General features: G+C 32.5%; 2 protein-coding genes across 5 annotated transcripts; both read right to left on the bottom strand.

Annotated features, from left to right (window-relative positions):
* Positions 1-195: 195 nt before the first annotated feature.
* LOC101208970 (CST complex subunit TEN1) lies at positions 196-2,436 on the bottom strand. 4 transcript variants are annotated; one of them, XM_004144722.3, is made up of 4 exons: positions 2,316-2,436; positions 1,442-1,591; positions 605-758; positions 196-521 (listed from the first exon to the last, which is right to left on the bottom strand). In XM_004144722.3, the coding sequence occupies exons 2-4, from the start codon at positions 1,546-1,548 to the stop codon at positions 402-404; spliced, it is 381 nt and encodes a 126-aa protein (XP_004144770.1). In that variant the 5' UTR covers positions 1,549-1,591; positions 2,316-2,436; the 3' UTR covers positions 196-401. The 4 variants fall into 4 exon arrangements, with proteins under 4 accessions (XP_004144770.1, XP_031736409.1, XP_004144771.1 ...); XM_031880549.1 differs by having other exon boundaries at positions 1,442-1,588; positions 2,316-2,414; XM_004144723.3 differs by having other exon boundaries at positions 2,181-2,317.
* Positions 2,437-3,197: 761 nt separating this feature from the next.
* Positions 3,198-13,081, bottom strand: LOC101220522 (phospholipase D zeta 2). Its single transcript, XM_004144769.3, has 20 exons — positions 12,695-13,081; positions 11,436-11,537; positions 10,981-11,096; positions 10,653-10,794; positions 10,220-10,390; positions 9,794-9,967; positions 9,244-9,486; positions 9,046-9,162; positions 8,553-8,692; positions 8,301-8,450; positions 7,980-8,136; positions 7,371-7,904; positions 7,052-7,162; positions 6,432-6,578; positions 6,118-6,315; positions 5,312-5,413; positions 4,686-4,817; positions 4,489-4,554; positions 3,930-3,991; positions 3,198-3,830 (listed from the first exon to the last, which is right to left on the bottom strand). Exons 1-20 carry the CDS (start codon positions 12,911-12,913, stop codon positions 3,581-3,583), a joined length of 3,333 nt encoding a protein of 1,110 aa, XP_004144817.1. The 5' UTR covers positions 12,914-13,081; the 3' UTR covers positions 3,198-3,580.
* Between the last annotated feature and the right edge of the window lie 816 nt (positions 13,082-13,897).

Below are 13,897 nucleotides of genomic sequence, written 5' to 3'. Positions count from 1 at the left end.
TTTGAATTGACATGGTATATCATGCTTAAGAAACATGCTTGTATCTGGTTTTAGAGAGATGTCGGGTATTTGATGTTATTGTTGGAGATCATTTATTAAGAAACGTGATTGCGGTCTTAGTAAATGTCATTATGGTTTTTTTCCCCCACCTTTTAAACCATCCTATTTTAAGTACTATTTTATGGGACAATTCTATACATGCAAAAAGCTTCAGCAAAACATTCATTCAACACATGATATTAGTGAAATAAGTAGTTTACCTACTGAGATTTTCGTAACAGAAAGTAAAATAGGAAAAAGGAAAAAGTGGTTCATACTTTTGACATTTCAAAGATAACAATTACCTAGATTACCTTTGTCGGTGAAACACATGAGAAACTCATTCCAAGGCAAAAAGTGAACTAATTTGTTCTCTTGTTCAAGTGATCAGCTTGAAATTGTCTTAACAACTGCAAGGACTGATGATAAAGGTTGAGGTCAATGCCATCAACATTCCTGCCAACACGTGCCTTCAAAATTGCCTGGAAATAAAGCATCATTTAAGGCTCTTGTGTGTGAACGGTGTGACAAAGAAAAAGGTGGTCCTAATTAAATGGTATTTCACCTCATTATCTGACTGGACGAGTAGTTCACCAATAAATTGATATATGGAACCAATGCGAATGCTAAGCTCTATTAGATGCTGTGTGTCGATCTTCAAGTTAACATTTCCATCCACAATTATGGCAATGGCCGTCTCTACAGAATACTCCACTAATCTGTCTTGAAGAACAGATGTTAATTATTTTCATTGTCACAAAAAGAGTTACGGAAACAGTTCATAGATTCAAAAGTATTTCAGTCATCTATGTCATAGCAATAAATCAAGAGAACAGTTGCACATACATAAAGACTGTCACATCAAGTAAGAGGAGAATTATGTGATGACACCATTAGATTATGTTTCAAAGTTTTTCAAGATTCAATTAAATGGTAGGTCCGTGCCTTAGCTACGGATTTTAAATATCTGGTTTCTATTTGATGCATATAAGACAATGAACACTCACAATAGCCAAGGAAATCTATCACGATAAGATTGCTACATCCAAAAAAATTCTACATTGAATACTGCTACTAAAAAAACAAATGTGAAGGATATAATTATGCCACCCAAAGTGAATCATAAATTTAGATAAAAACTACATACAAATCTGCAACAAACTACTTAATAGGCTGCAGTGAAATAGTTTACTGGTGGCTTTTAGTTTTAAGAAAATAGTGAACATCCAATGCTAAGAAAATAAAGGCAGCCCAAATTTCAAACAGACAGTTATGAAAAACAAATTCAAGCAAAATCTACCAAAGAGAATCAATTCACCAAACAAGTTTAAGCCCAAATTTTTTGGCCCGTATGAAAAGTCGTAGAAAGCATAAGAAGTTTTTTCATTTAGATAAATTTTACTTTCCAGTAACTCTAAGCGAAGCCCCATCCTTGAAGAACTCAGAAGATGGATGCATCAAGTCTTTCAGTGAAACCAACGCCCCTGATTTTATTGCAGATAAAGCCATCCAGTACAATCCTCTTTCTCACAAAAAAGCACTCTAATCTCTACTGCAAGTCAAATCCCATATGAAAGACATGTAAATCTTAGTAACTAATCAACAATTTCTTTAGAATGAAGATAAAATGATAAGAGTAACGATTAAACTCGTCCTCCAAATTTAAGAATTCATCGTTCAACCATTATTCTTTACAATAACACGTCACATGTTGCCATGTTACACAGTTTCTTAGTAACTCAATGCTTTTGAATCTAACCCCCACCACTTAAATTTGCCATTGTCAAATCCTCATAAGACCAAGCAAAAAAAGAAAAAACCAACCTAACTCATCTAACATAAAATGAACTACCTTTTTTAACAAAATTCTAAACCCATTTCATGTAAAATTTGAAACTCAAAACCTTAATATACTCAATCGGTAAACTTCCCATTAGGAAAAGGGATTCCTCATGAATTCCCACCAAGGGAAACAAATGGTTGGAATTACCATGTGAACTAAAAGGGAAAATTTCAAAAGATCAATGAATACACTGGGGGTTATATAAAGATTGTAAGGGGGAGAATACATAAATTCTAGGATCAATGATGAGTTCAACAAGGGATTGAAATGGGGAAAAAAGTTGAAAAGGAAATCCCACCGAGGGAAATCTTAAACGATCAATAATAATGGGTAATGGATTCAGATTCTTGAAGCACCATGATTGTAGAAGTGAAATACTAAAAAAAGTGGAGTGAAAGAATTAGAAAGGAGAGAGAGCAGGTTGAGCATTTACCCGATTGGCGCCACTGAAAAATCAACCCAACCGAGACGACAAACTATCGACTTCCAAAACACTTTTTTCTTACGAACTTTTCCTATACTTCGTTCTGTTCCAAAATTTACAAAATATAATAAAATGTAAAAATATAAAACACATAATCCATAGTATTTACAAAATTTAAAAATATAACAAACCATCTTATTTATAAAATATAACAAAAATTCATATTATAGACATCAATTGTTATTGATAAACTTTTATGCACTCAATCACGATAGATATATACAGTCTATCGATAATGTCATAGATAAAATATGAATTTTTAAATATTTTGTAAATATTTTTATTCATTATCTTATATTTCATAAAGATCCTATTTTATTATTATTATTATTATTATTCGTTTTATTATTAAATAATAACAATAATAAATATTTTTAATTCTTTTTATGAGTTATTTTTAAATATAACACAATAAACTAAAATATTTATAAAATAATAGATTGTAATGGACTATAAATTATTAATGATGTAATCTTAGTCTATTGCGACTTATCACAAATAAATTATTATATTTTGTTATATTTATAAATATTTTTTTGAAGTTATGTGATTTAAAAGTATTTCAGTTTTAGCTATTACAACTTTCTTTTCTTTTTGTTTGAAATTGTATTGGTTCACACATGTACATGTACACAAGGGTGTGTGACAGACTGACGCCACAAGTGACCATTAGTATCAACGTAACATTCTCGGTGTGGATTTTAAGCATTTGGGCATATAAAGGAAGGTTGTACTAGAACAATGTCGTTAGACTGCCCGAATTTGAAACTAATACTAGATACAGTATACAACCATTATTTTTCAGATTATACATTTGACATGGAACAAAAATTTTATCAATGGAGAATTTTTAATAAGTCTGTCATTTTATCTTTTTACAAAATGGAGGAATTTTCATTGCATATCCCAACCAATTTCGTATATACTACAAAATACAATCTACATACTCAATCCCAATTTTCCTTTCTTTTCTTTTTCAGAGAAAATAATTGTTTATATACATACTCTTTACACCCATGTGACTAGGATTTGGACGACCTCTATGAAAGCATGAATAAGTTTCACGATCTTATTTTTACACTGACAATGGATGCATAATGGTGTATAATGCTGTAGTAAAGAATGTAATTTTCTTGTCCCAAAGGTCCATGGTTCGATCGTCTAGCTAAGAAATGGAATGGTTGAACTCGCGGTTCCATCTCCAATGGTATGTATCAATGGAAAACATGAGGGGCAGCATAAAACTCACTCTCAATGAACCCTGGCCTGAGATCTTCTTGCCACAGGAACTTCAAAGGAAAACAAACTAGATGTCCCCTAATACACTTCAATCTCTCCATTGGATCTATCATTTTTACTTCCCCATTTTCATGGCTTTCTATCTTCTCAGCAGCTATTCCTAAATCTAGTGTGTTATGATCAAGTTTCACCTTCAAATCGGCCAAACTTTGGCGTAAAGACGATCTGAATTCGGTAGAGTACAATATGAATAAAGGGAAAAGAAAAAAAAGAGCTTTGATGAAGAATGTTAAAGACGATAACAATTGGAAGTTGTTTGGTTACCTTGAGTTTATGTTGTCATTGGGGATACAAGAAAAGACTTCTTCATATATTGTTGTGTTTTCCTGTTTTGAATTCATAGCACTTTATCAGAATTAGTAAGAGCAGAAGTCGTAGTATTAAGGATTGAGAATTTAGTAAGTATTTTGTTTTTTGTGTCTCGTTTTTCTAGAAAAGGATTTTTAAATTGTGCAGAAATTTTGAAAACAACGAAATCAAGATTCTTATTCTTGCCCATTTTCTAGAACGTAAATAAAAGTTTTATTTTATTAAGGCTTATAAAGAAATATGTAACAAATTTAACAAAATTAGACATTTAATTCTAAAAACTAATTTTCATATATAATTTTACGTTTGTAGCTTATAGATTTAAGAGTACAAAAAAACAAAAATTGATTACCATATACATTTAAGAAAAACAAGAAATGGTTACCAAATGTAGTTCTATTTTACTATATAAAAAACGAGGGAAATGCTACCAATCTTGCCCTAAATAGCTTGCTTACTAATGAAAAGGTTAATGGTTAGATTATATCTACACTACAAAACTCGTTATTCTCACCTTTGCCGTAGCTAACCATAAATGTTTGTACGTTGCTTCTACAATAGGATCAAGGATCTGACAGACCTGAAGTAGTTAAGGCATATAAGATATGTTGAAATTGTATGGTCTTCTTTCATGCAATGATGTCATGGAAGATTGATGAATTATGGAAAACCAAAAATATTTCAACTCCTAGTATGTGTAAGTACACGAACCTCTCTGAGATGAAGACCGAGGTGCTCACACCACAAGGAACATCGTAGACTATGAGCGAACTTTCCAGCTTTCCAAGGTTTTCCATTCATAGATGAATCAACAAACTCTTTATCCTCGATAATTACTCCGATCTGCAGAAGGAATACAGTGATAGACGGATAGGTAGAAGTACATATATACAAGCTAGGCAAAAATACGAGTGCCTCTGAATTTTGCTAAAATGTGTATCACTAGTCTTTTAAAAGTTGCAATATTGTCCTTGACTTTAAATATAGTTTCAAAACTGCCATTTAAGTAGAAATCCTTTAAAGCGTTGGACAAAAATTGACGTGGAATGCTGTTTTGGACTACGTCTAAGAGAACAAGATTTAGACATGTTGCCCTTTCATCCAACAATCTAACGACTTTTCAACTCTAGCGACAATTATGAAATGTTTATGAAAGACAAGATAATTTTGCAATTTTTGAACAAATATAGGTATTTTTCATATTTTGGTATCTACTTCTTACCAATTTATAAAGCAATCTAAGATTTGAAAACTAAACCAAGCCAAGTATTACAAATGTTTTTATGTGACATGAAAGTAGACAACTAGCAGACTCTAAAATAGCTTTAGAGCAATACCTCAGAATCTCTGGATCCAAGTAAACTTCTATCATTGATATTGGAGGAACCAATAAAGGTAATACAATCATCAATTATCATCAATTTGCTGTGCACATATACCTGAAAAAAGATATTCAGGTAGTTCATTACAAGATCAAATTTATAGCATTTTAAAACAACTTAGCCTTTGATATTATTAGAGAAATTTGTTCTAGTTTATTAAGGCAGTTGACCATATGCTACAACTAATGACGCCCATTAACTAAAATCTCGTTTAGAAACCATTTCGTTTTTTGTTTTTGACTTTTGAAAATTAAGCCTATTGTTTCTTTTTTTCTTTCTTACAACAATTTGCATATTTCTTAAGTACAATGCTTGAATACTTAGCCAAATTCCAAAAACAACAAGAAGTATTTAAATGCTACTTTTTTATTCCGTTTTAGAAAATTTGCTTGGTCTTTTAAACCATTGGTAAAAAGTAAATAACAAAAGAAGAAATTTAAGGATGAAAGAAATCGTGCCTATAAGGTTAATTTAAAAGAAAAACAAAAAATCAAATGGTTACCTAATGGGGCCTAAACTTTTTCGTTTTTCTATGCAAGATCTGTAGCAAATATAAAAAAAGTTGCTCCAAAAATTGAGAGGCTATGTATACATTTTATTTCATGACAGATCATCTGATTAATATTCTATGAGAGCAAGATCCCGATCTCCAAGAGTAACCAATAATCAATAATAGAGATTATTAAGAAGAAAAAAAAGAAAAAAGAAAATAAACAAAACAAAAAACTAAGCTACATTTTGGCAAGAAGCTAGAAGTGTACCTGACTTGTAGCAATTGGACCACCATCAAATAGTCTGCCATATGATCGAAGGCCACAAAATAAAATATAATCTTGCGTTTTAGGACCCAATAATAAATTGAGACGGTACAGTATCGAAGTTTTTTCCCAACTAATTGTTCGGTACTGCCAATGCATCAAGGCTCGAACAGTTGCTGCACCATTATCATCTACACCACCCTGATGGATGCGTAAGGGAGGAAGCAGATAGTCCGTGAAGCCAGCCATAGAGAGCCAATAGAAAGACTAGAAATCTAAAATTTTAAAAGTTAAATGAAATATGCCACAATACATACCTGAAATCCAGGTAAGAGTGGTAAAACAACAATAACTCGGAAACATTGTTTTTCCTTATGAGCCAGCCATATACGTTGGTATAATGCATCCAAAACCCGATTTTGTATGGTCTCATCCCCTGATAAACCAGATATGAAAAACTGGTTCTGAAAGTAAAACAAAAGGGTAGAAAACTCATTCATCATTTCATTTAATTGCATCGATAGAAATAATGATTAGTTACTTATCTATGTTGAAATCTATCCGTTTGACACACACATTTCCTAGTGATTCCTGATTGGCTAAATAACAGGCTGAGAAGCAAGTGAACTTCGTGCATACTTACTCCTTCTGTTTGACAATATTTCTGTCTTTAATCGTTCTAATTTTTCGCTATTTTTAGTTGCAAATATCCTAACATGCATTGTTTTCCACGTGACAGAACATTATTGCTTAGATATATGTATGTCCTTTCTTTCAAGGTCTAGATACATTGGCAGATTGGTTTCCTTTTGCGTGATAGCTAACTCTTTATCTTTTAGGACTACAGTGATGTCAAAGGATTCTTTGAGAGAACAATTTTTTCCCTTCTAAACAGTGACCCATAAAAAACGGAAGTTCCCATGACGAAGGTCGTTACCTCAATGTAGATGAAATGTTTTGCCTCTTGAATGGCAGAGCAATAAGCAGCATGAATACTTGCTTCTGGTTTGCTTGTTCCTGCTGACCACTGGCTGACACTTCTTATTACCTAAAATCACCAAGCAATCCATAAGTACATACATAAATAAGATTCTTAATTAAGACATATATGCGGCGATGTTTTAGCACTTATAGATAGGTCTTGTCCTGGGAAGAATTTAAGATGTCTATTATGGGGTTTAAAAGAAGAAAAAATGTATTTAGCTTATATTCTTAATTGGCATTCAATCAGAAATGGATAGATAGAGATAGCTAACCTGACAATTGCTACTAGTAAGGGGACCAATTTCGTTGACCTCGTTTATAGCAACATGGTTACTTTTGCGTTCAGTTTCTAACCAATCATTTGAATTTTTCATATATGGTGGAGTATCAAAAGTAGCTTCCCTCAGATGTCCAAAAGCACCAAACTCATCCAAAAATCCAAATTCATCTAACAATCCATTTGTTTGTTCAAATTGAGTCCATGGTTCAGCATTGTATGCTTGGAAAGAACCCGTACCACTTCTTCCTATTTCCATGGGCTGATTAAAAGAATTGTGGTTCGAAAGATTATTTGTTTGCTCGTTAGAATCTGGAAGTCCACCAGTTTCCTGAGGCATCAGTAATGGAATATCATCCTGTGGGGATAAGGAGGAAAAGTGATCATCTGTGGTCTGCTTCTGATGATCTTGCTCTGAGTCTGTATTTTTAAAGCTCAACTCTGTCCGTTTTCCCATGTAATGTGGAAGGACCATGTCATGTTGAGGCATAAGTAGAGGTATTTTTTCTTCATTTGGGGCTTTGTTTCTCTAGAATAATGCTTTGACATGTTAGAAAGGAAAAAAATTAAGGTTGAAAACAGGTGCATGTGAGACAAGATTGACCTTGGCATGGTTCCACCTCTGAACAAAGTGTCGTGCAATATCACGGCACGGAGATCCCCAAAGGGCACAGTGAACATCATGCCATGGCATTCGGGGACACTTCTCCCGTTCCAATTCATCTTTCATTGTATCTTCCCAAGAATTTGGTTCAGATTCTCTAACAAACGCAAGGTCGGCAAATCAATTATATTCACAGAAGAAAATTTTAATATTCTACTACTGTCTCTGCTGTTCAATCAGGCATGAGCATGCTTGAGAACACGACAATAAAGAACGCTGATACAAGAAGTTCTCATCATTTTTGTGAAAAGTAATAGCTACCTTGGGTTGTAATAGTCCTTTCCCGGCCATGTATAGGGAGGGAAATCACTCACTTTATGCTCCATTGTATCATAGCGGCCGAAGCATAAATCCAAACCTCCAATGAAGCAAATGTGATGATCAACAACGACAATTTTTTCATGATGTGACCTGTCATTATGCCATGGAACAGGTGATAAAATTGTTTAAAAACAGAGGCTAAAAATGATAGGTAAAATATAACAACTTTAACATAATCTACAAAATGCTTACCAATAATAAATCCCAGTTGACATATGATCAGGAGAACGTAATACCTTAATATTCTCATGAATATTTAAAAGCCTCTTCTTGCTATACATACTGTTAATTTTCAGAGCAATAGGAACCTCCTTATACATTAAGATGTAAATCTGAAAGAAAAAAAAAAGCTTCAAAGTGAAAATAGGTTCATGATGAGTTCTAGAAAATGCATAATCATAATAATAATAATAAAAATGTATGGGAACTACTAAGAGCAAAATTGAGGAGCTGTTTGCACCAAAAAAGATCCAAGTCAACAAATAATAGCTAGATAAAACGTACATAGATAACTTTTAGAACTGCATTAATAGCTGATCAGAAGTTTAGGCTTTAAACTAATTTTATTGCATCCTACAACATCAACAAAGTATCCAAACTCAGTCAATGCCTAACAATGCAACAAAATCCAGTATTTTAAAACAAACTATTATTTCACTCATGATATTGGGAATTGCTTAAATACCTGGACACCTTCTTTTGCTTTTGTTTCCAGCAATGCGTCAAGCCGTGATGAAGAATGATTGTGAAAAGGACGTCGCGTATAAAGCTCAGGGCAAAGCCACCAGCCAGTGATGAATATCTGCAAAGAACATTAGATCACTTAAGTTTACATGGTGATTTGACAAGCATGTTGTTTCAACATTCATGTGGACTATCGGACCTCCGATTTAGCAGCCTCAATAGAGCAAGCAATTGCTTCAAAAGCTGCCCGGCCATCTATGAACCACTGAGCTTGGCTTTCATCATCACTCAAACCTCTCTGAGGAGCAAAAGAACCAAAGCGATGAGGCTGGCACCAGCCATCTTTGGCTCCAAAACCAGCATCATTAATTGATGAGACCCATTCTCTGACTTTGGCGGTACTTGTGGTCCTGAACCTTATGTCCCCATCTCCGCGTCTAACCTTTTCACAACATTCTGTATTGTCATTAAATTTGAATCTGCTATATGAACTCTCTTCTCAAATCAAAATTGAAGATTTTGGCACGAGAAAATAAAATAACTGAATTCCTTAACCAGCATTAGCAGACAAGTTCAATAACCACAATGAAGATTTCAGTTCAACTATGACCTTGCAGAAAATTGTGGTGTGTTCACAAACAAGTCGTGTAAAAAAATTACATAGAGCTAGACGAAGTAACAAAAGATGAGTTGAATTACAGCCGAACTTGAATAGAAATAAGAAGAGAAAAAGAAGAAAGAAAACACACCTTGAATGAATAACGTAAAGGATTGCGCTCCTTGACATGATATGATAAGCATGCTTGGGATCCCTCCTTTTCTTCTAACATCGGTAGCACATCAAAAACAATTATATCTAGAAGTTTAGAGTCCATAGGATCAGCAACCAAGGCCAAGAAACCTGGTTTCAAAACAGCCCAAACCTGTTTGTCATCAGGGGTTGTCAAAAAAACCAAAGTATTGATCATTGGAAAAAGAAAGGGGCATGTTGAAGTTCGTAAAATTAAATGCAATTCATGATTGTTAAAATGAAGGAGCATGAATAGCATGGGTAAAATTTCTCTACTTGGATATAAATAACCTTCTGCTAAAGTGATTAATAGTAATGGGAACTAATTCATCATTAAGCAATTTAAATTCGATCAAAAGAAACACAGAGAGATAAGTAAACAAACCTTTTTCCAATTGTACATGCAGCAACTGCACCAATGACATGCAAAACATTTTATACTAGAATCAGATCCTGTGACTTGTTTTAAATGCTTCACCATTAGGTAACCTTCTTTCAACTTTGGACCATGTTCTCTTACAAATGACATCTTCGAGACTTCTAAAAATTTGCAGACCTGCATTCCAAGACAACTTATTTAGAGAAACTGAGGAAGCATAGGGGTGCAACGTGATCAAATTATATCAGAAACCTTCAAGCAATCACCCATACATGATACATTTCCGTAGTTCGTAAGAAGGATAGGGAGTTTAGAATTTAATATTCATTGATATTAAAGTACACCAAAAATAAAATCGATAAGTTACTATTTAATGCTTTTATCAAAGTTACTCGTCTTTCTACGAGAAGTTGATGTTTCAAGAAAATTTTCCACTCACCTCACGAGAATTTACAATATCTAAGTTCCCAAAAAAGTGATTTAAGTAACCCTGCATTGCTAGCTTTGCCTTGTCTGAAATGGACCGCTGTCCTCCCAGAGCTGGCTTAATGATGGGTAAAGCAGCAACAGAAGGAACGTTCCTGTACATTTTAGAAGAAGATCAAATATCCAATGCATCAATATTTACCTTCTTAGTTCTTACACCCCAAAAGAAACAGAAAAACAAAACACAAGATCCACCATAAGATAAAATGATCAATTTGGTCTAAAGCATACTCTTAATTTAATAGGTAAATGGGTTAAATACTATGCTTCCATGCATCAACCTGTTTCTTGTAGTTTGTTCATCATGCAAAGAAAAAGCCCCATCATCAGACTCGTCATCATGATGAACTACAGCTGGATGGTCAACTATTCCCAAGTTGTGAAGCCATTCTTTCACCTTGTATGTAAACATGCGAACCAATCAAAACAAGAAATTATGAAAAACAAACTAAATAGAATCCACATTTCAGGGCCTTGTTCATAAAAATTTTGATTTTGATTATCTATTATCACAACTGTTACTAAGAATTATCTTCATTGTGTATTCTATTACTAAATCACTGTTAAATGCCCCTAAACTTTTTACTAAAAAGGTAGTTTTAAATTTTCATTTTTTGTTCATTAAATTTAACTAAGACTTCAAACCTAAAATTAACCAATTACATTCAGGTTAGAGCTAATGGAGCAGAAATATTATAGATAGAAGATTGTTTGGAATATACGATGTAAGGAAAACCTGCTCTTGTTTCTCGTGGAGCTCTTCAATAAATGCACGTCTCTTCAATGAAAAATGTAAATATAGAACTTGCGATGCTTTCTTCACTAACCTCCATTTAAACTGTCAGCAGTGAACTTCATGTCAGAATCACTTTATCACAATAAAACAATATTTTCAATTTGGAATAGCTAGACTTCATTTGGGCTTCAGTTACCAAAACCTTTTGTAATTATTGGTAGAAAATATTTTAATTAGTTGGAACCCCATTCTAATTCTTTAGTAGGATGTTTTGGAGGGCTTTGTTTTTCTTTTGAAAGTAGTAAAGAAAATGTCACTGACACAACCAAAAGTTTAGAAACATCTTAAAACACTTTCTAAAATTGAACCCATTATACACCAAACAACTTTGAAAGTCAAAACCATACGAGCATAATTTAAACTAATTTGAAGTTTGTTCAATTTTGGTCCATGTAATTTAGTTCGCATTTCTGTTTGTTGTCGACTTTTTGGAGAAAAAATTGTTATCCATGAGCATTTTTACTATAAATTTTGAAAACATATCTACATCATATACTTATTTGCATAAAAATTATTGTTATTATTTAATTAATTAGACTATTTTCAAATATAGTAGAATGAACTAAAATATTTACAAAATATTATATGGATCATGATAGACTACTATTTCCGTCTATCATAAATTGTAATATTTTACTAATTTGTAAAAAAAAATTGATCAAACTTCAAAGTCTAGATACCGTTTAGTTTAACAATAAATAAATGAAAAATTGCAATGAAGGACCATTTTAGCAATAATAATTAAGGATATAGCAACATTTTAAAAATTGCAAATATAGCAAAATTATCACTTGTATCACTGATACCAATATTTGCAACTTGATCTATCGGTGATAGACTTATATCAATGATAGAATTTGACAAATTTTCCTATATTTACAAAATTCTTAAAATTGTGTTATATACTTAAATAATTTGAATTTAATTACTAAATTTGCAATTATCTCTAAATAAATAATCATACCAAAAACACCTTACTCTACTCTTACCAATCATTTTAAAAAAAAAACATTCAAATAGAAGATTCAATCACATAAATTCTTCTATTTCTCACAAACAGGTACAACTGTTTCACAGCCAAATGCGTTAAACTTTCACAATTACAAACAACAAAGCCTAACAAATCAATCTCCAAAATTTCTCAATAAAACGAAAAACGGATCATAGCACAAGAGAGACAGAGAAGTTCTGTTCAATACCTGTTTGTATTGGATTTCAATGGTGTAAGATAACAGCAAGGGACTAATATCTCCAGTATCCGGCCGTGAAACCGATACAATGGAAACAATCGGAAGCTCCTCAAAAACCCTAGCCGATTCCACACATTGCCGGAACGAGTGCGAGGCTGAAGCAAACAACCTCGGCGGCTCAGCTTCCGACGGAGTCGTTCCACTGGAAATCAATCTCTTCGTCGACATAACGAATCAAGGAAGGAAGTGAATTACAGAGAGTTCATGAAGGAAAATTTCGCGGGACGGAAGTGAATTCCTGCAAGAAATAGAATGAAAATGGAATTTGAAATTGAAAGAAGACAGTAGTTCGTGTTCTTGGTATGGTTTATGCGTTTTGGAAGGTAACTTGAAGAAAATACAAAAACCAGTGAAAGTTGGTTATTTATATTTACGTATCGGTTGTGTTCAAGAATTTTTTTTTATATAAAATATTTCTATGCAAAGTGTATAATGACTAAAATACCCTCAAGTATTTTGTTTTAAGAAAAATAACCTTAATTAACAACAACTAATAAAAATGTCTATGTATTAGAAAATGAGAACGAGCATCGATCGTCGTACAATGAGCTAATTGATTGACAATAAACGTTACATATCTATAGAAATAGATATTTGAAAGATACTAACATTAATTCAGTTAAGAAGAAGAATGACGTCCAGACAATCAGTTTTAATAATAAGTTTTGAGTTTTTGTCAAACAAGTCTCTCCATTTTTTATTTTGTATTTAATAAATTATTTACTTAATAATTCTTTAAATTTATGAATCACATAATTTTTTTTATTTTTTAGTAGTTTTGTTCTATATAGTGTAAATAATTTGTCAATTTTTTTTAAAAAATCTCATTTTCTAATATTATTACAAGAGGAATTATTTTAAATGACAACTTCTGAAAATATTATTACAAGAAGAATTATTTTAAATGACAAAACTTCTGAAAATATTTACAAATACAACAAAATATCACTATCTATTTATGATAAATCACGACAAACAATAGACACACATAATCGTCAATCGTAGATTAGATTGTTATATTTGGTTATATTTAAAAAATAACTTTTATTATTGCTATTATTTGGTTGCAAATGAATAATAGGGGAGGGCAAAAGGGTAAGTTTGCCATATGACAAGTGACAAAAGTTTGTTGGTGTTGTGATTGAGCAGAGG

Source organism: Cucumis sativus, chromosome 2 (assembly GCF_000004075.3).
Source record: "Cucumis sativus cultivar 9930 chromosome 2, Cucumber_9930_V3, whole genome shotgun sequence".
In the NCBI taxonomy this organism is placed as follows: Eukaryota; Viridiplantae; Streptophyta; class Magnoliopsida; order Cucurbitales; family Cucurbitaceae; genus Cucumis; species Cucumis sativus.
The sequence above is the reverse complement of the archived record's forward strand: the minus strand, read 5'-3'. Positions and strand labels throughout refer to the sequence as shown.

Bases quoted from the DNA above. Each gene is read 5' to 3' on its own strand.
- LOC101208970 (XM_004144722.3), bottom strand. From the start codon at position 1,548: ATGGCTTTATCTGCAATAAAATCAGGGGCGTTGGTTTCACTGAAAGAC. The intron at 759-1,441 runs GTAAAATTTATC...TCTTCAAGACAG, and splicing joins TCGCTTAGAGTTACTGGAAA to ATTAGTGGAGTATTCTGTAG. The intron at 522-604 runs GTGAAATACCAT...CTTTATTTCCAG, and splicing joins TCGTCCAGTCAGATAATGAG to GCAATTTTGAAGGCACGTGT.
- LOC101220522 (XM_004144769.3), bottom strand. From the start codon at position 12,913: ATGTCGACGAAGAGATTGATTTCCAGTGGAACGACTCCGTCGGAAGCT. The intron at 8,451-8,552 runs GTAAGCATTTTG...GCATAATGACAG, and splicing joins TCAACTGGGATTTATTATTG to GTCACATCATGAAAAAATTG. The intron at 6,316-6,431 runs GTATGTATTGTG...CGCATCCATCAG, and splicing joins CACTCTTACCTGGATTTCAG to GGTGGTGTAGATGATAATGG.